The 22746-nt window shown below is 41.2% G+C and overlaps 1 protein-coding gene across 4 annotated transcripts in view; it reads left to right on the top strand.

Annotated features, from left to right (window-relative positions):
• slc5a10 (solute carrier family 5 member 10) overlaps positions 1-22746 on the top strand; it is a 152425-nt gene that overhangs the window by 5844 nt on the left and 123835 nt on the right. For 2 of the 4 annotated variants that reach the window (XM_041206376.1, XM_041206375.1), the window contains exons 2-4: positions 11350-11510; positions 12172-12351; positions 16169-16240. The exons of 1 other annotated variant lie outside the window; for it this stretch is intronic. In XM_041206376.1, the coding sequence (XP_041062310.1) occupies positions 12241-12351; positions 16169-16240 (183 nt within the window). In that variant the 5' untranslated portion in view covers positions 11350-11510; positions 12172-12240. The remainder of the gene's footprint in view (positions 1-11349; positions 11511-12171; positions 12352-16168; positions 16241-22746) is intronic. One more of the 4 variants, XM_041206377.1, reaches the window with a different exon arrangement.

Below are 22746 nucleotides of genomic sequence, written 5' to 3'. Positions count from 1 at the left end.
AAGATTTTATATTGTGAAAAATTTGGGCAATGATTAACAGGATTTTTGTGCTTGAGTTTTATTCAAAGATTGGAATAATGTGCTTGGTGTGTACATAGTTTTCAGCTCCTGAGATTTTTCAAACATTTGAATCATTTTTATGCTTATCAATGCAAACTGTAATGGCCTTTTTTATTTTTATATATATATATATTTTTTTTTTATTTTATATATATATATATATATATATGGTGACTTCATTAAAGTGAATTGTACAGGTGAAGATTCAGTAATGATCTCTCCTTTGTAGCACTGGATCTAAAAATTGGATTTCAGCTATAACTCCATCATTCTGGTTGTAGCTAACATTTCATTATATATAATTCAAAAATATCCTTATTTGTTCCTCTGTCGTGCCAAGTAGGCTGCCATCCAATTCTTTTTGCCTTTTCTTTTTAAAATCATAACAACTGTTACTCGTGCAACCTTTAGAATAGTTAAAGATCTTGCCTCAAACTTTTCTGTCAACAAAGCCACTCTTACTAGGGACTAGTATTAAATATTTTATACTTGCTCATGGTCTCTTTCTACCTACCTTTGTGGATATTTTTGAGCTTGCCAAATTAATTAGGATTAACGTAATTAAGCACCAAACTAAAAGATTATTTCCTTTCATAATGCATACAACAATCTTGTGCTAAATTGTCCCTTTGATGAATTAAAGTTATGAAGAATCCCCAGTATTAATAGCTGACCATTTCACCTAACCATTTGTCCAAGTGCTGCTTATTGTAGATTAGAAGTCCTTGTTTTCTTCCATTTGTCTCACCTGACAAATGTATTTTTTGGTGCTTGATCCTTTTAGAGAGTTGTTTACAGATAAGAGGTGCTTTATGTTACATTTTTAACTTAGCTGAGCACAATTCAGGCTTTGGTAAGCATAACACATTTTCCATTAATCTTGTCTTACTGTAAAGTGAGCAGCTGGCAGGATGTTATGCTGTTTGCATACTGACTGACATAACATAGTTTTAATCTATAGCAAATGGCAGGTGACTCAGACTATTCCCTATATATGTTTAGCTTTCAAAACCCAAAATCTCTTTTAAACTGATAAAAGTCATGGGTGGGAAAAAATTTAAAGTTCATGTCTCTTGTAGCCTCATCATTGCACGCCATCATATTTTGAATGACCCACTCTCTGTCCTCTTCCCCTATCCCCGAACAGATTTTGTTTCTAATTCCCTGTTGAGCACCTTTTATTTTAAATATTTTAATTTTTGAATAACGGAGTTCTTACTGATATCTACTTTTACATTGATTTTCACTATCTTTACACACCTCCAGCTTTTTGGACCTAAAGTAAGGATCTTCCTGTGAATAATTCTGTCAAAAACAAGGCAACTGAAGAGACTAAATAAGGGGGGCAGAGGACCCGGAAGAACCAACAGCATTGGTCATTACAATGTTTCAAATTGTTTTTGACGTAAAATAGATTTCATGCCCCTTTAAGCGGCAAATTCCCCTGGATACTTCTACATCGGTATGTGCAGTGTTGGAATATTAAATTCTAGAGGGTAGAGGCACGCTACACCCAGCCTGATTTGCAGTTATCTGACTTCCATTCTCTGCTATATTCCCTATTCATAAATTTAAAAAACACCTGAGGTAAATGCCTAAACTCCACAGGAACAGAGCTCTCAACTCACCAGAGACTCGAGGATTCTCTTGGTCTGTATGTCTGAGTGGCAAATGAGACAGAACATTTACTGAAGGGAATAGAAACAGGAAATTTTGGAAATACCCAGTATATCAAGCAGCATCTGTGGAGAAAAAAACAGTTAATGTTTCAAGATCAATGACTTCGTATCAGAACTGGAAAAGTTAGTGATATAACAGGCTTTAAGCAACTACAGAGGCAGGGCAAGGGGGTAGAAGGAAAAGAACAAAGGTGTCGTCCGCAGTCAGGTGGAAGGCAAGAGATATTAAGTAACAAAAGAGGTGATGGTGGAAAGCACAAAGATTGTAATGAGACATGTAAAGAAACAAAAAAATGGGTCCAGAGGAGGTGTAAATGGGAGAAACAGCAGCACAACTGCCATCCAAAAAGAACTTCCAAAAATTGGGAGCAGAGGTTATGCTGTGAAATTGTTAATCTCAATGTTGATTCCAAAAGATTGTAACTTGCCTATTTGAAAGACGAGGTGCTGTTTCATGAGCTTTGTTGGAACAATTCAGGAGGCCAAAGACGGAGGGTGGAGTGGTGAATTAGAATGTCAGGTGCCAGGAAGCTCACGATCAATTCTGGGCACCACACTCTAGGACTCATATGAAGGCTTTAGAGAGGGTGAAGGAAAGATTTACAAGAATATTTCCCAAGAAGGGGGACTTGAGTTATGTGGATAGATTGAGGTTGTTGAGAAGATCAAGAGGAGATTTGATGGAGCTGCTCAAAATTATGAGGGGTCTCGACAATAGGTGGAGAGAAACCATTACTAATGGTGGAACGGTCAAGAACACCAATATAGGGTGAACTATAAAAGAAGTAACGACAATGAGGAAAACCATTTTTACACAGCGATTGGTTAGGATCTGGATTACCTTGAATGAGAGTGGTGAAGTCAGATTCAACCATAGCTTTCAAAGGGGAATTGGGTGAGCACCTGAAAGGAGATAATTTGCATGCTTACAGGGGAGGGGAGTGGAACTAGCTGAATTGCTTTTGCAGAGAGTGCCAACATAGGCTCAATGGGTGGAATGGCCTCTTTGCTGTATGCATTCTGACAACGCAGATCGAACAGAGGTGTTCTGCAAAGAAACTTTTTCTATTTATGCTTCTTCTAGACCCATCTTTTGTTTCTTTACTTGCCCCGTCACCATCACTTTTTTGCCTTGCATCATCTCTTTTGTCTTTAAATCTCCTGCCTTCCACTCTTTTATCATAGACCTTTCAGTTTGTTCTCCCCCATTTCCCCTTCGTCTGTACTTGCCTAAAACTTGTTACATCTCTCACTTTTTCCAGTTCTAATGGCAGGTCGTCAACCTGAAAATTGGGCTGAACTTTCCTGGGCTAGTGATGATGGGTTTAGCGGTGGAGGGTTGGACCAGGAAAATAGAGGGGAGCCTCCCTGATGCATTCCTGCTGCTGTGACCAGAGGCTATTGGAACCCAAAATTCCATGCCTCAATGACAGGGCCATGGGCAGAAATTGTCCATGGAACCCAGCCCATTAACTCTGTTTCTCTTTCCAAAGATGCTGCCTGACCTATTGAGTATTTACAGCACTGTTTTATTCCAACTTATAGCATCAACAATAAAACATCAACCCAAGAATTAGGAGCAAGAGTAGGCCATTCAGCCCCTCCAGCCTGTTCTGCCATTTGATAAGACCGTGGCTGATCTGATTATGGCCTTAACTCCACTTTCCCGTCTTCCCCCATAACCCTTGACTCCCTTGTTGATCAAAAATCTTTCTAACTCAATGACCCAGCCTCCACTGCTTTCTGGGAAAGACAATTCCACAGATCCTCAAGAGAAAAATAAAAACCCTTATCTCAGTCTTAAATGAGTGACCCCTAATTTTTGAACTCTGTTCCCTAGTTCTAGATTTCCCCAATAAGGAGAAATGTCCTCCCAACACCTACCCTGTCTAGTCTACTCAGAATTTTATGTTTCAATAAGATCACCTCTCACTTTCTGAACTCCAATGGGTATAGACCCAACCTGTTCAAGCTTTCCTCAAGATAATCCCTTCCTCTGAGGGATGTGAAGGGAGGGAATATTCTGAACTGCTAACACAATGGTCTCCTTAAATAAGAAAGGATATAAAACATGTACATAGTACTCCAGATGTAGTCTCAATCTAACCGAGGCCTGTACAGGTGCAGCAACATTTCCTTACTTGATTCTTCTTGCAGTAAGCACCAACATTCTATTTGCCTTCCTAATCACTTCTTGTAGCTGGATACCTACTTTGTAATTTATGTACTGGGCCACCCAGATTCCTCTGTACCCTAAGAGTTCTGCAGTCTCTCTCCATTCAAGTAATATACTGCTTTTCTATTCTTCCTGCCAAAGTGGACAAATTTACATCTTTCCTCCATCTGCCAAATTTGCCCACTCCACCTAAGTCCCTTTACCTCCTCTTAACAACTTACTTTTCTACTTGGTGTCATTGGCAAATTTAGTTACCATACATTTGGTCCCTTCATCCAAGTCATTGATATATGTTGTAAATAATTGAGGCCCCAGCACTGATCCCTGTGGAAGTCCATTAGTAACAGCTTGCCAACCTGATAATGACCCATTTATCCCAAATCTCAGCTTCCTATTAGCTAACCAATCCTCTATTCATACTAATATGTTACCACCTACACCGTGAACTCTTTGATGTGACACTTTAGTGCCTTTTGGAAATCCAATTACACCACATCTACTCATCCATCTTGCTTGTTACTTCCTCCAGGAACTCTAATACGTTTGTCAAACACAATCTCCCTTGGTCACTTTAAAAATAAGGGGTCGCTCATTTAAGACACAGATGAGAATTTTTTTTTCTGAGCATTGAGAGTCTTTGGAACTCTCTTGCTCAAAAGGCAGTGCAAGTAGAGTCTTTGAATATTTTTTAGACAGAGGTAGATAGATTCTTGATAAGCAAGGGGGTAAAAGGTTATCGGTGGTAGGCGGGAGGCTACAATCAGATCAGCCATGATCTTATTGAATGGTGGAGCAGGCTCGAGGGGCCGAGTGACCTATTCCTGCTCCTAATCCATATGTTCCTTTCACAAAACCTTGTCGCCTCTGCCTGACTGTATTATGATTTTCTAAATGTCCTGTTACTTCCTTAATAATGTATTTTAGCATTTTCCTATGAGAGACATCGCTATGCAACCATTTCAGCCAAAAGTGCTAAGTGGATGATCCATTTTGTCTCGTCCTGAGGTCCCCAGTATCACAGATGGCAGTCTTCAGCCAATTTGATTCACTCCATGTGATATAAAGAAACTGCTGAAGGCATTGGGTGCTGCAAAGGCTATAGGCCCTGACAATATTCCAGCAATATTGCTGAAAACTTGTCCTCTAGAGCTAGTTGCATGTCTGGCCAAGCTGTTCCAGTATGGTTACAACACTGGCATCTACCTGGCAATGTGGAAAATTGCCCAGATATGTCCTGTCCACCAAAAGGAGGACAAATCCAACCCAGCCAATTACTGACCATCAGTCTACTCTCAGTCATTAACAACGTGTCATGAGGCTATTTCCCTTTATTTTTGAAAATGACTTTCCAATTTTCAACTGTCTAGAAGTTTTACAATTAGACATGAGACAAAACAAACTTGAAAAATGCACAGCCACCTTCCAAGGTGAAGGTGAAAAAGCAAATTACGCCCTCAGGGGAGTGTGAAGAGAAGGGCATTTCCTAAAATTTGGAGACCCATGGAAACTCATCACAGTCTAAGGGACAGTCCTTAAAATGCAAAGTGCTGGATATTGAAACAATGGCTGCCACAAACTGACCCAACCAAAACCCCTTGGAAATACACAATGGGTGAGGTATAACAGGCCAGGCTACAGACTTTTCAGAGAGATTGCAAGAAAGACTTCAGCAGAAGAGACAGGCTAAAAGCTTGCTCACTCTCTCACTCTCTCGATCTGACTGGTTCCGAACCCAACATTGCTAGAAATCTACCAGCAAACTGAGATCTTGTAATAATTGCAATATCTTCTACATCTGACCGCACCCCTGAACCAGCTCAACCAAATCAACACAAGATTTAAAAATCTATGCCTCAAGGACAATCAATGGACACTTGACTGTACATTTTTAACTTTTTTTTCATTGGACTCTGGACTCTAACTTCCCTTATTTCTGATACCTATGTGCGTCTTCGTGTTTTTATTATTTTTCTCCTTTTGGTTTAGTAATGAATATATTTGCTTTTTCTTTGACTCAAGTAAGCCTTGTTTGATTGGTTCCTTATTGCTCACTGCATTCATTGTTAAATAAATTCTGATTTGGTAAAGGCATATTCTCACAAAAAAATGTAAACGTTTGTCGTGACCTACTGAGGAGGTTGAATAGAGGGGAGCCAGTTCACGCCTTCCGTCTGGTTACAGCGAAAGTGATGGAAGAGGCCATCAGCAGTGTTATCAAGTGGCATTTGCTTACCAGTAATCTGCTCACTGACACTCAGTTTGGGTTCCGCCAGAGCAAATCAGCTCCTCACTTCATTACAGCCTTAATCCAAACATAGACAAAAGAGCTGAACTCAAGAGGTGAGATGAGAGTGACTGCCCTTGACATCAAGACAGTATTTGACAGAGTATGGCATCAAGGAGCCCTAGCAAAATTGGAGTCAATTGGAATCAGGGGGAAAACTCTCCACTGCTTGGAATCATACCTAGCACAAAGGAAGATGATTATGGTTATTGGAGGTCAATGATCTCAGTCCCGGGACGTCACTGCAAAAGTTCCTCAGGATATTGTCTTAGGCCTTCAGGTTCAGCTGCTTAATCAATGACCTTCCTTCCATCATAAGGTCAGAAGTGGGTTTGTTCACTGATGATTGCGTAAGGTTCACCATTCACGATGACTCAGATACTGAAGAAGTTCGTACCCATATGCAACAAGACCTGGACAATATTCATGCTTGAGCTAGTAACGTTCATGTCACACAAGTGCCAGGCAGTGACCATCTTCAATAAGAGAGAATCTAACCATCTCCCCTTGATATTCAATGGCATTACCGTCACTAAACCCCCCTCCTGGGGGTTACCATTGACCGGAAAGTGAACTGGACCAACCATATAAATACTGTGGCTTCAAGAGGTCAGAGGCTGGGAATTCTGTGATGAGTAATTCACTTCCTGACTCCCCAAAGCCTGTCCACCATCTATAAGACCATAAGACGTAGGAGCAGAAGTAGGCCATTTGGACCATCAAGTCTGCTCCGCCATTCAGTGAGATCATGGCTGATCTGAGAATCCTCACCTCCACTTTCCTGCCTTTTCTCCATAACCCTTGATTCTCTTACTGATTAAAAATCTATTTCAGCTTTGAATATACTTAACAACCCAGTCTCTACAGCACTCTGCGGTAAAGAATTCCACAGATTGACTAGCCTCCGAGAGAAAAAAATCCTCCTCATCCCTGTTTTAAATGGATGACCCCTTACTCTGAGATTATGCCCTCTGGTCCTAGACTCTCCCACAAGGGGAAATAACTTCTCAGCATTTACCCTGCCAAGCCCCTAAGAATCTTACATGTTTCAATAAGGTTGCCTCTCGTTCTTCTAAATTCCAATGAGTACAGGCCCAACCTACTCAACCTCTCCTCATAAGAAAATCCCTCCATACCCAGGATCAACCTAGTGAGCCTTCTCTGGACTGCCTCCAATTCCAGGATATCTTTCCTTATATAAGTGGATCAAAATTGTTCACAGTATTCTAGGTGCGGTCTAACTAGTGCCTTGTATAGTTTTAGCAAGACTACCCCATTTTTATACTCCATTCTCTTTGAAATAAAAGCCAACATTTTATTTGCCTTCCCTACTACCTGCTGAACTTGTATGGTTAGCCTTTTTGGGATTCATGCACAAATCCCTCTGTGTTGCTGCTTTCTGCAGTCTTTCTCCATTTAAATAATATTCAGCTCCTCTATTCTTCCTGTCAAAGTGCATAACCTCACATTTTCCTACATTATATTCCATCTGCCAAGTTTTTGCCCACTCACTTTACCTGTCTGTATCTGTCTATAGGCTCCTTGTGTAATCCTCACCACTTGCCTTCCCACCTATTTTTGTGTCATCTGCAAACTTGGCGATAGTACATTCACTTCCCTCATCTAAGTCATTAATATATATTGTAAGTAATTGAGGCCCCAGCACTGATCCCTGTGGCATTTCACTAGTTACAGGTTGCCATCCTGAAAATGCCCCCCTTATCCCAACTCTCTGTCTTCCATTAGTTAGTCAATCCCTTATCCATGCTAATATACTACCCCCAACACCATGGGCTCTTATCTTATTAAGTATCCTTATGTGCAGTATCTTATCAAATGCCTTTTGGAAATCCAAATATATATACTGGTTCCCCTTTATCTATCCTGCTAGTTACTTCCTCAAAGAATTCTAATAAATTTGTTAGACACGATTTCACCTTCATGAAGCTTTGCTGACACTGCTTGATCAGATTATGTATTTCTAAATGCTCTGCTATTACATGCTTTACAATAGACTCCAACATTTTCCCAATGACAGATGTTAAGCTAACTGGCCTATAGTTAACTGTTTTTTGTCTCCATCCCTTTTTGAAAAAGGATGTTGCATTGGCCTTTCTCCAATCCTCTGGGACATTTCCAGAATATAAGGATTCTTGGAAGATTACTACCAGTGCATCCACTATCCCTATAATTACTTCCTTTAATATCCTAGGATGCAACCCATCATGTCCAGGGGACTTATCGGCCTTTAGCCCCATTAGTTTACCTAGTACTTCTTCACTAGTGATAGTTATTGCATTTATTTCCTCCCCCCTTTTGCTCCTTAATTATTTAATATTTTTGGAATGCTATTAGTATCTTCTACCTTGAAGACTGATGCAAAGTATTTATTCAACTCCTCTGCCATTTCCTGGTTCTCCATTATTATTTCCCCGGCTTCATTCTCTAAGAGGCCTATGTTCATGTTGGCCTCTCTCTTCCTTTTTATATATTTAAATAAGCGCTTACTGTCCATTTTTATATTACTTGCTAGTTTACCCTCAAAGTTTATTTTCTCCCCTTTATTATTTTTTGCTCATCTTTTTTGGTTTTTAAAACTTTCCCAATCCTCTGGCTTACCACTAATCTTTGCCACATTGTCAAATTGAAAGAAAAAAATATATACTGTCCTTAACTTTCTTGGTTAACCATGGTTGGTTTATCCCCTTCCTTGAATCCTTCTTCCTCACTGGGGTATATCTTTGATGAGAGTCATGAACTACTTCCTTAAATGTCTGCTATTGTTCTTCAACCAGCTTTTCTGCTAAACTCCTTTCCTAGTCCACCCCAGCCAACTCTGCCTTCATTCCTTTGTAATTACTCTTATTTAAGTTTAGCACAGTTGTTCCCGACCCAAGTTTCTCACTCTCAAACTGAATGCTAAATTCTACCATATTATGGTCACTGTTTCCTAGGGGATCCTTTATTCTGAGATCATTTATTAAACCTGCCTCATTACACATTACCAGATCCAAAATAGCCTGCCCTGTGGTTGGATTGACAACATATTGTTTTAAGAAACAGTCCCAAATACAGTCTATGAATTCTTACTCATGTCTACCTCTGCCAATTTGATTTTCCTAATCTACATGAAGATTAAAGTCACCCATGATTAATGTACTACCTTTTTTACATGCCCTCATTATCTCCTGATTTATTTTCTGTCCTACAGTATAGCTAATGTTCAGGAGCCGATAGACTACTCCCACCAGTATCTTCTTCCCCTTGTTAGTTCTTACCTGCACCCATATGGATTTTATGTCTTCCGATCCAAGATCCTTTCTTGCTATCTTTCTTATTCCAACTCGAACTAACAAAGCTACACCACCACCCTTTCCTTCCTATCTTTCCTGTTGAAAAGTCACATACCCTTGAATATTTAGTTCCTAGCTTTGATCCCCTTGTAACTATATCTCCGTAATGGCTATACGATCATACACGTTAACCTCTATTTGTGTTGTTAATTCATTTATTTTGTTCCGAATACTAAGTGCATATAAGTAAAGAGCCATTAATTTTGCCTTTTTACCCTTTTAACCCTACATGCTGGTGTTTTTTTTTATGTTTGCATACTATGTCCCTTCCTGTCACACTCTGGGTATCATTACCTAAATAGCTGCCCTACAAGGGTGCCATGTCCTTTTGCTTTGTAAGGCTATGTATCCCCTTTCCAGAACCCTCCCCCCACCCCTCTATTTAGTTTACAAGTCCACAAGATTCAGGTCAGGAGTATGCTTGCCTGGATGAGTGCAGCTCCAATAACACTCAGGAAGCTTGACACAATCCAGGACAAAACAGCCCACTTGATTGAAACTCCATCTACTACCTTAAATATTCATTCCCTCCATCACCGATGCTTAGTGGCAGCAGTGTGTACCATCTATAAGCAGCACTGCAGCAATTCATCAAGGCTCCTTCGATAGCACCTTCTAAAGCCTTGACCTCTACACCTAGATGGAATAAGTACAATAGCAAGAAAGGATGCATGGGAACACCACCACCTGCAAGTTCCCCTCCAAGACACACACCATCCAGACTTGGAAATATATCGCCGTTCCTTCACTGTCAAAATCCTGGAACTCCCTTCCTAACAGCACTGTGTGTGTTCCTACACCACATGGACTGCAGCAGTTCAAAAAGGCAGCTCACCCACCACCTTCTGAAGGGCAATTAGGGATGGGCAATAAATGCTGACCTAGCCAGTGACACCCACACCCTGTGATAGAATTTTTTTTAAATTCTGTTTTCTGTCTACCTCTTTTCTTGAATAAAAATATTACATTAGCAATTTTCCAGTCTGCTGGAACCTTTCCAGAATCTAGGGAATTTTGGAAGATCACAACCAATGCATTTACTAGCCCTGCAGTCATTTCTTTTAAGAAAACCATTTGGTCCAGGGGCCTTGTCAGCCTTTGGTTCTAATATTTTTACCAGTACCTTTTCCCTAGTGATTGGATTGTTTTAAGTTCCTCCCTCCTTCATACCTCTTGCTTTTCACATACTCTTGGTGAGTTTTTTGAGCCTTTCACAGTGAAGACAGACATAAAGTACCCGTTGAATGCGATTTCTATGTTTCCTATCATTAATTCCCCATTCTCACCCTCTAAGAGACCAACACTCACTTCAGTTACTCTTTTCCTTTTTAGGAACTTGTAGAAACTCTCACTATCTTTTTATATTTCTAGCTAGCTCTCTCTCATACCCTAATTTCCACCCCCTTATTTTCTTCAGTCAATCTTTGCTGATTTCTAAAAGTTTGTCCAATCGTCTGGCCTACCACTAATCTTCAAAGTACTATATGCTTTTTCTTTCAAGTTGATATTATCCTTAACTTTCTTACTTAACCAGGAATGCTGCATCCTTCTCATCAAATCTTTCTTTCTCAATGGAATATATCTTTGCTGAGAGTTAAGGAATATCAGTTCACTTTAGCCAACTTTGTGTTCATGCCCTTGTAGTGGTCTTTATGTAGTTTAAGACTCTAGCCTTAGACCCACACTTCTCTCACCCTCAGACTGAATGTGAAATTCCATCATGTTGTGATCACTGTTGACTAGAGGCTCCTTTACTATGAGGTAATTAATTAATCCTGTCTCATTGCACATTGGCAGATCTACCATAGACGGCTCTCTGGTTGGCACTAGAATGTACTGTTCTAAGGAATTGTCCAAATGCACTCTATGAACTCATCTTCCAGGCTACCTTTTCCAACTGATTCATCCAATCTATACGAAGCAGTGTCCACAGTATTTTGCTTTTGTATTTACCAAAGGTAACTTTGCTTCATGAAATTAGCAAGGCAAAGCTGATTTTAGATCTTAATAGACCTGTTATTTTAATTTACAAAGACATTATGTTGAATGAGATGAAGGATCATGTAATTGACTCATGTTGACAAGCTACAATGTGAAAGCGTTGAGTTTCTACTGAATAGCACACTAATTGTTGTACAGCTGTTGTATTAGAGATAAAAAAATTAAAGTTGGAAATCTGAAGATTGAAAGCACTGACAACACACAACAGGTAGGTCACCTGGAAAGATTGTGCTTCTTTAGTGCAGAGCCCCCATTGAAACTGAGAAAAAGAAAGCTTCCTTTGATGTTACTGAGTGGCAACCTTTTTTTAAAAAACTTGCAAGGATAAGAACAAATTCAAAACATTTAGAAAGTATTATTTAGTTAATAGTTAATGCCAGCCATGTGGAAACTGATGCATCAAGTGTAAAAAGCAAACTCTTAGTCTGTTTTGATAATGGTGTGATGCACTTTTCTGTGTGTTTAAGGGGATTCCTGTCATAGTGATTAAAAGGCTTTGCTTTTTTAATTGAAGAGCAAACATGCAATTACCACATGGATGGCACCTACCTCCACTGCAATGGCTCATTGCGTTAATGTGCAACATTTGATTAATGTTCGATTTCTTGTGTTAATCAGTGACTTCATTGGCAATCAAAGTTCGCACTGTCACAGTTTGCTTCATGAGACACAACCTCAAGTGAAACAATGGAGATGAACGGAACCGGCAGCTATTACCTCTCTGCACAGTCCTTCAGCATCTCTGATATTATAGTAATAGTGGCATATTTTGTGCTAAACGTGTTTGTTGGAATATGGGTAAGTACTTGCCTCAATTTTCCTGTCACTATTAACTATGGGCTCATTGGAAATTGCTTACTAACTTTGCAGTCTGGCTTCATTTTGTCCTGTTAGTGATGGTCCTCTTGAGTGAATAGGGAACCTGGTAATTAAATCATGGCTGTAGATTTATTCTGAGATTAATTAAAACCCAATCATCTGGATATCAGATGTGCATTTTACTAGAAGGGGCAGTAGATGAATAAACTTAATAGCCGCTTGGTACCAGCTAAGGATTCCCTCCATGGTCTTCCACCGGGGAATTTTCACAGGAGGTGCACCAATAAGTGCAGTCAAGTCATTTAAAATTCAGTAAACCAACATTTAACATTCTGTTTTGATACTGGATGTGTTTGAATTGTCTTGCTGCTTCTCCAATATATGAAAAGTTTTGATGTTACTGAATTTTCATCCTTTGGTGTTATAATGGTCATAATTACTGCTCAGGATTAGATTCTTGAAATGTTTTTTTAATTGTTCCACCCATCCACTAAGCATTAATGCCAGACTGATGTTCATATGTTGCACAACTTTCTTCTGGTAAATATTTCCATTTGAAACCGATGGAAAGAAACAAACTTTGGTCTTCTGATTCCTGAATTGTTTAAAAATACTGTCAGTGGCTACATTTGTATAAAATTCAGGTCGCCAGCCTCTCTGAAGAGTTCACAGCAACATTAATCAAATTTTTTTCTACTGTGTAATGAAAGACTTAGGATCATAGTAATGTACATCACAGAAGGAGGCCATTCAGCCCATCATTCTTTTGCTGGCTCATTGGAAGAGTAGTCATGCCTAGTCACACACCCTCACTTTTTATCTGTAATGATGTAAGTTCCTCATCCTCCAGAATGTCTCCAACTTACTTCTATAATTAAATTTAAAATAGGCGCCCATTGATTTTTCAGGTAGAGTTTTCCAGATCCTGACAACTCTCTGAATTAAATAAAAAAAAAAGTCTCCTCATCTCGCCTCTGTATCTTTTACCAATGATTTTAAACTATGACCTCTGGTTATCGAACTTGCTTACCTAGTGCATAATTTTTCTTTATCTTGCATTTTTTTTACAGTGAATCTCATGTTCTTGGCACTTTCCAAAGCATGTTTACAGCCAATGAATTATTTTTTACATCAAACAGTGGATTGGATTTGTTCCTGCTAAACTGGGAAGAATTGAGATTTGAAGTAGCAAGCAATAGAAGTAATACGTCTCCTTTATAAAAGTTATTGCATTAAAGAAGAGCAGACCATTTTACTTGTTAACCTCCCCTCATTTTTGCTGACTAATCGAAGGGACGCAGCCAACAGTATTCCATCCAGCAGCTTTACTCCTTCTTGTTTTAATGACATGCCTGACTAAACTACAAATGCAATGACTGGGATACCTTCAGGATCCCCAACACTCAAATAGTGTCCCTTGTAGAAACAAATGTCTTTTTTTTTTGTAACTTGGGTTTTCTCTTTCCTGTTTTATTTCCCATATTGAAGCTAGCTAAGGCACATTTTAATGGCTGTAGGCAGCAGTGATAGTAGGGCTTAGAGGTTAAATATGAGAACAGAGTGAATAAATTTGGCTAGTATTCACTTGAGTTTAGAAGGTGATTTGATCAAGGTGTTTTAAATATTAGGAAGGATTCAAAGAGTGAATAAGAGAAACTATTTCTGCCGATGAGGGAATCAAGAACAAGGGGAGGTAATCTTTAAATTTAGGAGGGAAATTAAGAAAAAAATTTCCACACGAAGGTTAGTTGAAACCTAGAACTCGTTCCTCACCATTTCCTACAAATGGAAGTGAATCTGGAGCTCTCTCCCATGAAAGGCTGTGGATGTTGGGTCATTTGAAATCTTCACATCACTCTAAAGTGTGGTGCTCAGAATTGACAAAATACAGCAGTTGAAGTCAAACCAATGTTTTATAAAGATTTGTAATAACTTCCCTGTTCTTGTATCCTGTGCCTCTATTTTTAAAGACCAGGGCCTGAATTTTTCCCATGTAGGGCGGGCTCGGTGGGAGCAGGTGGGGGCAGTTGTGGAGCTGCCCGCGATCGGCTCTGCGCCTCCATTTTACACGGGTAGGCCGATTAAGGCCCACCCAGCATAATACTCGAGTGGCAGCAGCGCTACCTATGCGGGCAGGGGGAGGAGGGAAAGTCGGGCCCAGCGCTCTTTTGTGTATGCGCGGGAAAGTGCGCCTCAATCACGGAGCTGCCTCAGGAAGATTGAAGCGCTTTTGAAAAAGATAAATGAGAACATTAAAAATTTAATGAAACATGTCCCCTCATGTGACATGTTTTTATTTTTCAGAAAAACTTTTTAATTTAATTCTTAAAGGCTGTAGGGAACCTCATCCCGCTCGTGGATGAGGCTTCCTAAAAATTGTAAAGGCTGCTTGGCCTTTTCACCTGCCCGCCAACCGTTAGGTTGCTCTGGCAGCATAAACTTAAAATTAATTACTTTATTAATGACCTTAATAGGCCTATTAATTATCGGTGGGTACGCATCCGACTCCGGCATGTGCCTGCCGAAGGAAACGTCGCTGGACCGCGCGATGACATCGGGACACACACCCGCCTCCATTGCGCGTCACTTTATGCGCCAGCGTGTCGGGCCTGCTCCCGCATGCTGACTGAAAAATCCTGGCCCAGGATCCCATACTGCTTTCCCAACCTGCCCTGTCGCTTTCGTTGATTTGAGCACGCATATGTCCAGGTCCCTCTGCTCCTGAATCCCCTTTTGAACTGGTTCCTGGGTCTGTTGAGGAGCTCAGAGCTGGTGTGTCTTCCTTTCTTTATTCGCTCACCAATTAACCCCTGTCCTTTGTGGACTACTTAAAGAAAGAAAAGGAAAACCTGCATTTCTCTACCACCTTTCATGACCTCCGGATGCTCCAAGTATGCTTTACAGCCAATGAGGTACTTTTTGAAGTGTGTTCACTGTTGTAATGTAGGAAACACAGCAGACAATTTGTGCATGCCAAGGTGCCACAAACAGCAATGTGATAATGATGAGAAAATCTCTTTTTGGGATGTTGTTTAAGGGATAAACATTGATCAGGGCACCAGGGGCAATTCCCCTGCTCATTGTCAAAATCATACCATGGGATCATTTTATCGATGGCGGACTGGGCCTTGGTTCAATGTCTCATCTGAATCATGGTACACTTTCTGAATAAACAATGGCTGCATTAATTGGCTTGTACTGGCTTCAGATTTTGAGTAAGGTATTTAGTAAGATGCTAACAAAATATCCCTTCCCCAATTGACTTTTATTATTGTTTCAAAAGATTTTTTATCCTCTTGCCTATCTAGGTACTTGTTAAATGAATGTAAATTGTGTTATTGACGTTACAATATGACGTACTTATTTTGCAGAGCCCAGGTCCTGCAACCATATACTGGCCTCTTGCATATCCCTGATTTTAATCGCTCCACCATAGTGGCCATGCCTTCAGCTGCCGAGGCCCTAAGTTCTGGAATACCCTTCCTAAACCTCTCCACCTCTCAATCTCTCTCTCCTCCTTTAATATGCTCTATAAAACCGATCACTTTGACCAAGCTTTTGGTCACCTGCCCAAATATCTCCTTATGTGACTTGGGGTCAAATTTTGTCTGATAGCACTTCTTTGAAGCACCTTGGGACATCTGACAATGTCAAGATGCTATGTAAATACAAATTATTGTTGTTAATGAAATCTAGGATATCCTTGCGGAGACTGTGGATTAGCAGCTACAGTTGCAGAATGCCCTTTTTCTTAGCAATATCCTGCTTAATTCCCACCTATTTTCCTTCTTTACAGTCCACATGCAGAGTGAGCAGGAACACGCTCAGTGGATACTTTCTTGCGGGCAGAAATATGGCTTGGTGGCCTGTAAGTATTGACTTAGCCATTTCCTCTTAAAGGGTTAAGAATTGGGCTGGTAGCTCTGGTAGCTCTGACAGTAGAGTGATGGGTAGCTAGTTGAAGAACTTCACCTCCGCATTCTCTTAGCTTTTGACCTGTCTGGCCTGCTGGATGATGTGGCCACGTCCCACATCAAATTGCACAATGTCAACTTCAGCACCACTCAGCCAGCAGGTAATAATTAATGACAGGGCATGTAGTGAGTGAGGTGAACCAAGTCATACCTTTTGTCTAACTGTCCTCAATGGGAACCTACTCTACTCTGTTTTATACAATTAGTTTTTATATTCAATTAATTCTACAAGTCTAAGATCTGCTTTCAAAACTGGGACAAACAGTTTCAGAATGTCTTAATTGGCAAGAATTTAAGGTGGGGTACCACCGATGGATGACATCCATGCCAAGGATTCATCATCTGGGAGGTCTGCTCTCTTCTGGATTGGGTATTGAGGCGCAGACTTCAAGGTCATGCAGTGCATCCTCTTTCCCATCAAAACTGTCAGTAGAAAAGAGAACAACTTGTTCTTCATAGTTTTTTCATAGATGCAGGGGTGGTGCCAAAGGACTGGAAAATTGGCAATGTTACATCCTTGTTCAACAAAGGGTGCAAGTCTAAACCCAGTAACGACAGGCCAGTTAGTTTAACCTTGGTGATGTGAAAGCTTTTAGGAACGATAGTTCGGGATAAAATTAATAGTCACTTAGGCAAATGTGGATTAATTAAGGAAAGCTAGTATGGATTTCTTAAGGACAAATTATGTTTAACTAACTTGCTTGAATTTTTTGATGGGATAACCGAGAGGGTTGGTTAATGAGGGCAATGTGGTTGATGTGGTGTCCATGGACTTTCAAGAGGCATTTGATAAAGTGCCACATAACAGACATGTCAGCAAAATTAGAGTCCATGGAACAAAATGGACAGCAGCAGCATGGATACAAAATTTGGTGAAAATGACAGGGATTAGGGGTCAGTGATTGTTTTTCAGACTGGAGAAAGGTACACAGTGGGGGTCCTGAGGGATGAGTGCTAATGCCCCTGCTTTTCCAGAGATATATGAATGAGCTAGAGCATAGGGCACAATTTCAAAATTTGCAGATGACACAAAACTTGGAAGTATTGTGAACTGTGAGGAAGAAAGTGATAAGTTCTCCTGAAGTTTATTCAGGCTGGTGGAATGGGCAGACAAGTGGCAAGTGAAATTTAATGCAGAGAAATGTGAACTGATTCATTTTAGTAGGGAGTAATGAGGAGAGGCAATATAAAAACAAAGGGTACAATTCTAAAGGGAGTGCAGGAGCAGAGTGACCTGGGAGTATGTGTGCATAAATCATTGAAGGTAGCAGGACAAGTTGAGAAAGCTGTTAATAAAGTGTGCAGTATCCTGGGCTATATGAGCAGAGGCAGAGAGTACAAAAGCAAGGAAGTTATGACAAATCTCAATGAAACAGTGGCCTGGCCTCAACTGAAGAATTGTTCTGCACACCACACTCCAGGAAGGATGTGAACGCATTAGAAGGAGCTTGGAAAATATTCACAAGAATGGTTCCAGGGATGAGGAGTTTCAGTTATGTGGATAGATTGGAGATACTGGGGCTGTTTTCCTTGGAGAAGAGAAGATTAAGAGGGGATTTGATAGAAGTGTTCAAAATCAAGAGGGGTCTGAATAGAGAAGATAGGAAGAAACTGTTGCCATTGGCAGAGGGGTTGAGAACCAGAGGACACCGATTTAAGGTGATTGACAAAAGAAAAAATGGTGACAGGAGGAAAACCTTTTTCACGCAGTGAGTGGTTAGGATCCGGAATGCACTGCCTGAGAATGTAGTGGAGACAGATTCAAATGTGACTTGCAAAAGAGAATTGGACAATTATCTGAAGAGAAAATATTTGCAGGGCTTACAGAGAAAAGGCAGGAGAATGGGACTAGGTGAATTGCTCTTGCAGAGAGCCTGCATGGGCACGATGGACTGAATGACCTCCTTCTGTGCTGTAACCATTCTATGATTCTATGAATTTATCAATGGTTTAATGTTATTCTCCTGTTTAGTGGATCAGATTTCATTTAGATCTTCCTATAATTTATTGAATAGCAGGAATTGCTATTAGCACAAAGCAGCAGCTTCAATGCTGTTCGGAGTGGAATGGACAATAATGCTATTAATCGGGCCGGCTTTCATGTAGTGATGTTTAATTTATATTAGAGACAGTGAGCCAAAGGTTAATGCTGTCACTTAAAAAAATACATTGGATAACTCAATGTTTCTTTATAAACTAATATGAATGTTCACGACTGTGCACAAAATACAAACACCAGTGATTTGAGTGATTTAGTGTATATCCTGTATGCTAAAAGCAGGACAAATCCAACCTGGCTAATTATCTGCCCATCAGTCTACTCTCGATTATCAGTAAAGTGATGGAAGGGATCATCAACAATGCTATCAAGTGGCACTTACTTAGCAATAACCTGCTCACTGATGCCCAGTTTGGGTTCCACCAAGGTCACTCAGCTCCTGACCTTATTACAGATTGGTTCAAACATGGACAAAAGAGCTGAACCCCAAAGGTGAAGCGAGAGTGACATCAAGGCCACATTTGACAGAGCGTAGCACCAAGGAGTCCTAACAAAACTGTAATCAATGGCAATCGGGGGAAAACTCTCCACTGGTTGGAGTCATACCTAGCACAAAGGAAGATGGTTGTGGTTGTTGGAGATCAGTCACTTCAGCTCCAGGGCATCACTGCAGGAGTTCCTCAGGGTAGTGTCCTAATCCAACCATCTTCAGCTGATTCATCAATGACCTTCCCTCCATCATAAGGTCAGAAGTAAGGACTTTGCTGATGATTGCACGATGTTCAAGACCATTTGCAGCTCCTCAGGTACTGAAGCAGTCCATGTCCAAATGCAGCAAGACCTGGACAACATCCAGGCTTGGGCTGACAAGTGACAAGTAACATTTGTGCCAGACAGGTACCAGGCAATGACCATCTCCAACAAGAGAGAATCTAACTAACGCCCCTTGACATTCAACAGCATTACTATCGCTGAACCTCCCACTATCAACATCCTGGTGTTACCATTGACAAGAAACTGAACTGGACTAGCCATATAAAAACTATGGCTACAAGAGCAGGTCATAGGCTAGGAATCCTGCAGCAAGTAACTCACCTCCTGACTCCCCAAAGCCCGTCCATCATCTACAAGGCACAAGTCAGGTGTGTGATGGAACACTCTCCACTTGCCTGGATAAGTGCAGCTCCAACAACATGCAAGAAGCTTGACACCATCCAGGATAAAGTGGCTCACTTGATTTACACCACTTCCACAAACATTCACTTCCTCCTCTACTGACACACAATAGCAACAATGTGTACCATCTACAAGATGCACTGCAGAAACTCACCAAGGCTCTTTTGACGGCATCTTCCAAACCAACAAACACTACCATCTGGTTGGATGAGGGCAGCAGACACATGGGAAGACCACCACCTGGAAGCCACTCACCATCCTGACTTGGAAATATATCGCTGTTCCTTCACTGTTGTTGTGTCAAAATCCTAGAACTCCCTCCCTAACAGCACTGTGGGTGTACCTACATCATACGGACTGCAGCAGTTCAAGAAGGCGGCTCACCACCACCTTCTCAAGGGCAATTAGGGATGGGCAATGAATACTGGCCCAGCCAGTGAAGCCCACATCCCAAGAATTAATTTTTTTAAAGTGTACAGAAAGGAAGGTGCATTTATTTAATGCCTTCCAAGGCATCCCAAAGCACTTTACAACCAATTAAATACTTTTGAAATGTAATCATTGTTTTAATGTAGGAAACCTTCACAAAGCAAGGTCCCATACAGCAGAGATGAGATAAAGTTCAGATATTCTATTTTCATTACAAACTTTGACCAGGGCACAGGAGAGAACTCCCCTGCTCTTCTTAGAATGGTGCCATGGGGGATCTTTTACATCCACCTGAGAGGGCAGACAGACAGGACCTCGGTTTAGCATGTCACCTGAAAGATAGCACCTTCGACTCCCTCAGTATTAAATAAAGATGGCATCCTATGTTTTGTGTTTAAGTTCTAGAGTAGCACTTGAGCCTACAACTTTCTGACTCAGAGCTACAGCTGATTTCAAGGCCCAGATTTTTGTCCCTGATTTGGGTGTGCAGAATCAGGAGATTTCTCCCCACTGCAAACCCAACCTTTAATAATATCCAGCTGCAGGTCAGATATTCAGTCATGGCTGGGTGTGGGGGTTTGTGGTAGAGGGTGTGCGAAATGAGTACGGAGGCTGCCGTGTGCAGAGGCAGGCTGAGTAGAAGGCCTGTGCTCCAGCATTGTGTTTAAATACATTTTTTAAAAACTAATTAAAACAAAGAAAAGCCCTCCATCCCTCACCCCTCACACACTCCCTAGGCCCCATCCATTCTGATCTATGTCAACCCTTGCCCCAAACCCACTCCCCCATGGGCCCTTGAACCCCCATGCCAATGTAATGCAAACACTTGCAAACCCGTACCCTCATCACCATACTTTTCCCTTACCCCTTCCATGCCAACTGACCTAGTATCCTTGGAAAATTCCTTGACAGCTTTGAAGCTTCTTTAACAGTTCCTTGACAGCTGGACAACTCCTTGAGAGCTTGATGGTTCCAATGAGTTTGTGCATAAAAAATGCATTACCATGTTTAATTTTAACAATCCCAAAATGTGCCTTACCTCCACCCAAGGCATCCCAAGACCTTGTCCAAAAGGGTACTTTACCTTTCCAAAGTGATACCCTGACTATCCAAACAAATCCATCAAGCTCAGACCTCCTCTTAGCTATTCTTATTTGCAAACACCAGGTTTCACAAACCTGGGCCCAGATTTACGTCCCCAGATCAGGTGCAGGGTCAGGAGACTCCCTGGCTCGGCGAACCCAACCTTTAAAAATGTCCGCCCACAGGTCAGATTTTCGGTTGAGGGGGGGTGAGCTGAAATAGGAGTCAGGGCGGAAATCCCAGAACAAATACAGAGGCTGCCAGGTGTGGTGGTGGGCTGGGCAGAAGGCCTGCCTCTGTGCACTGGCACTGTGTTTAAATAAATAAAAAGAAAACAAAATCAGCCCTCCAGCCCTCATCCCTCCAAACATTTGCCAAGCCCTATCCATGCCAACCTATGCCAATTCATGCCCCTCTACCCACATCCCCATGGCTCTTTGTACCCCTATGCCAACTTAGTGCCAACTCATGCCATACCATGCCCCACCACCCACCGACCTTTTCCCTGACAACTCACCTAGTATTTTTGGACAGTTCCTTGACAGCTTTGACACTTCCCAGACAGCTTTGACAGCTGGACAATTCTTTAACAGCTCTTTGAGGCTGAACACTTCCGATGAGTTTATGTGTAAAAAATAGTGCATTATCATGTTCACTTTTAACAACCCAAAAAGTGTCTTCCACTCCCAGAGGTGTCCCTGGACCCTATCCAAAGGGGTACCATGGCTATCCAAATGAATCCACCAAGTGCAGGCCAGCTCTTCGCTGGTCTAATCTGTACACTCCGGATTTCACACTCCTGGTCTTCCAAAATCCTACTTCAGTGAATGCAGCTGGTGATTTAAATGGCTAGCTGCTTCTAGGGGAATCCCAGCCTGACTCCAGTCCTGCCCCTGCAAAGATGGGAAACTCTGAGTTCGGAGGTGGGACTTGAAAATTTCAGGCTTTTCTGGGGTTTTCGCCAAGATGGAGACGATCTCCGTCGTGGCAAAAATCTAAGCTTATGTATCAGTGTGCAAAATCATGGCCATAACCCCCAATAATGGCCATGTTCCCCCAATCTTAACCATGACAAGATGGAGAGGCCGTTGTGTGAATACGGGAAACCCAAACCTTGCTGCATCTTCATTCATAGAGTAGGATTGATGATGGTTGAGATCACCTATGCCAATGGTACAAGCATGGTGTGAGGAGACTGTTGGGGGAGCAAAAATAAAGCTTAAAAGTTTACAAAGTATATTGTAGATGAATGACCTAAATTCTTGCGAAGGCAGCAAGTACCCTGGGCCATATTTCAATGTTAAAAGTTGGTATAAGTATATTAAAGGTTCGCATAAGTTGTTATAATTTGTGATTTTTAAATAGATCATCCTTTTATTGTCAGCATAATTGTTTTTATATAAATACCTTCGGGCAGATGTCACCCATTGTATGGTATTTTTAAAAATTCATTCATGGGATGTGGGCTTTGCTGGCTGGGCCAGCATTTATTGCCCATCCCTAAATTCCCCTAGGAAGGTGGTGGTGAGCTGCCTTCTTGAACCGTTGCAGTCCATGTGGTGTAGGTACACCCACGGTGCTGTTGGGAAAGGAGTTCCAGGATTTTGACCCAGCAACAGTGAAGGAATGGCGATATATTTCCAAGTCAGGATGGTGAGTGACTTGAAGGGGAACTTCTAAGTGGTGGTTTTTCCAAAATATCTGAGGCCCTTG

Source organism: Carcharodon carcharias, chromosome 15 (assembly GCF_017639515.1).
Source record: "Carcharodon carcharias isolate sCarCar2 chromosome 15, sCarCar2.pri, whole genome shotgun sequence".
NCBI classification, from domain to species: domain Eukaryota; kingdom Metazoa; phylum Chordata; class Chondrichthyes; order Lamniformes; family Lamnidae; genus Carcharodon; species Carcharodon carcharias.
Note: the sequence above shows the minus strand (reverse complement) of the source record. Positions and strands in the feature narration are given on the sequence as shown.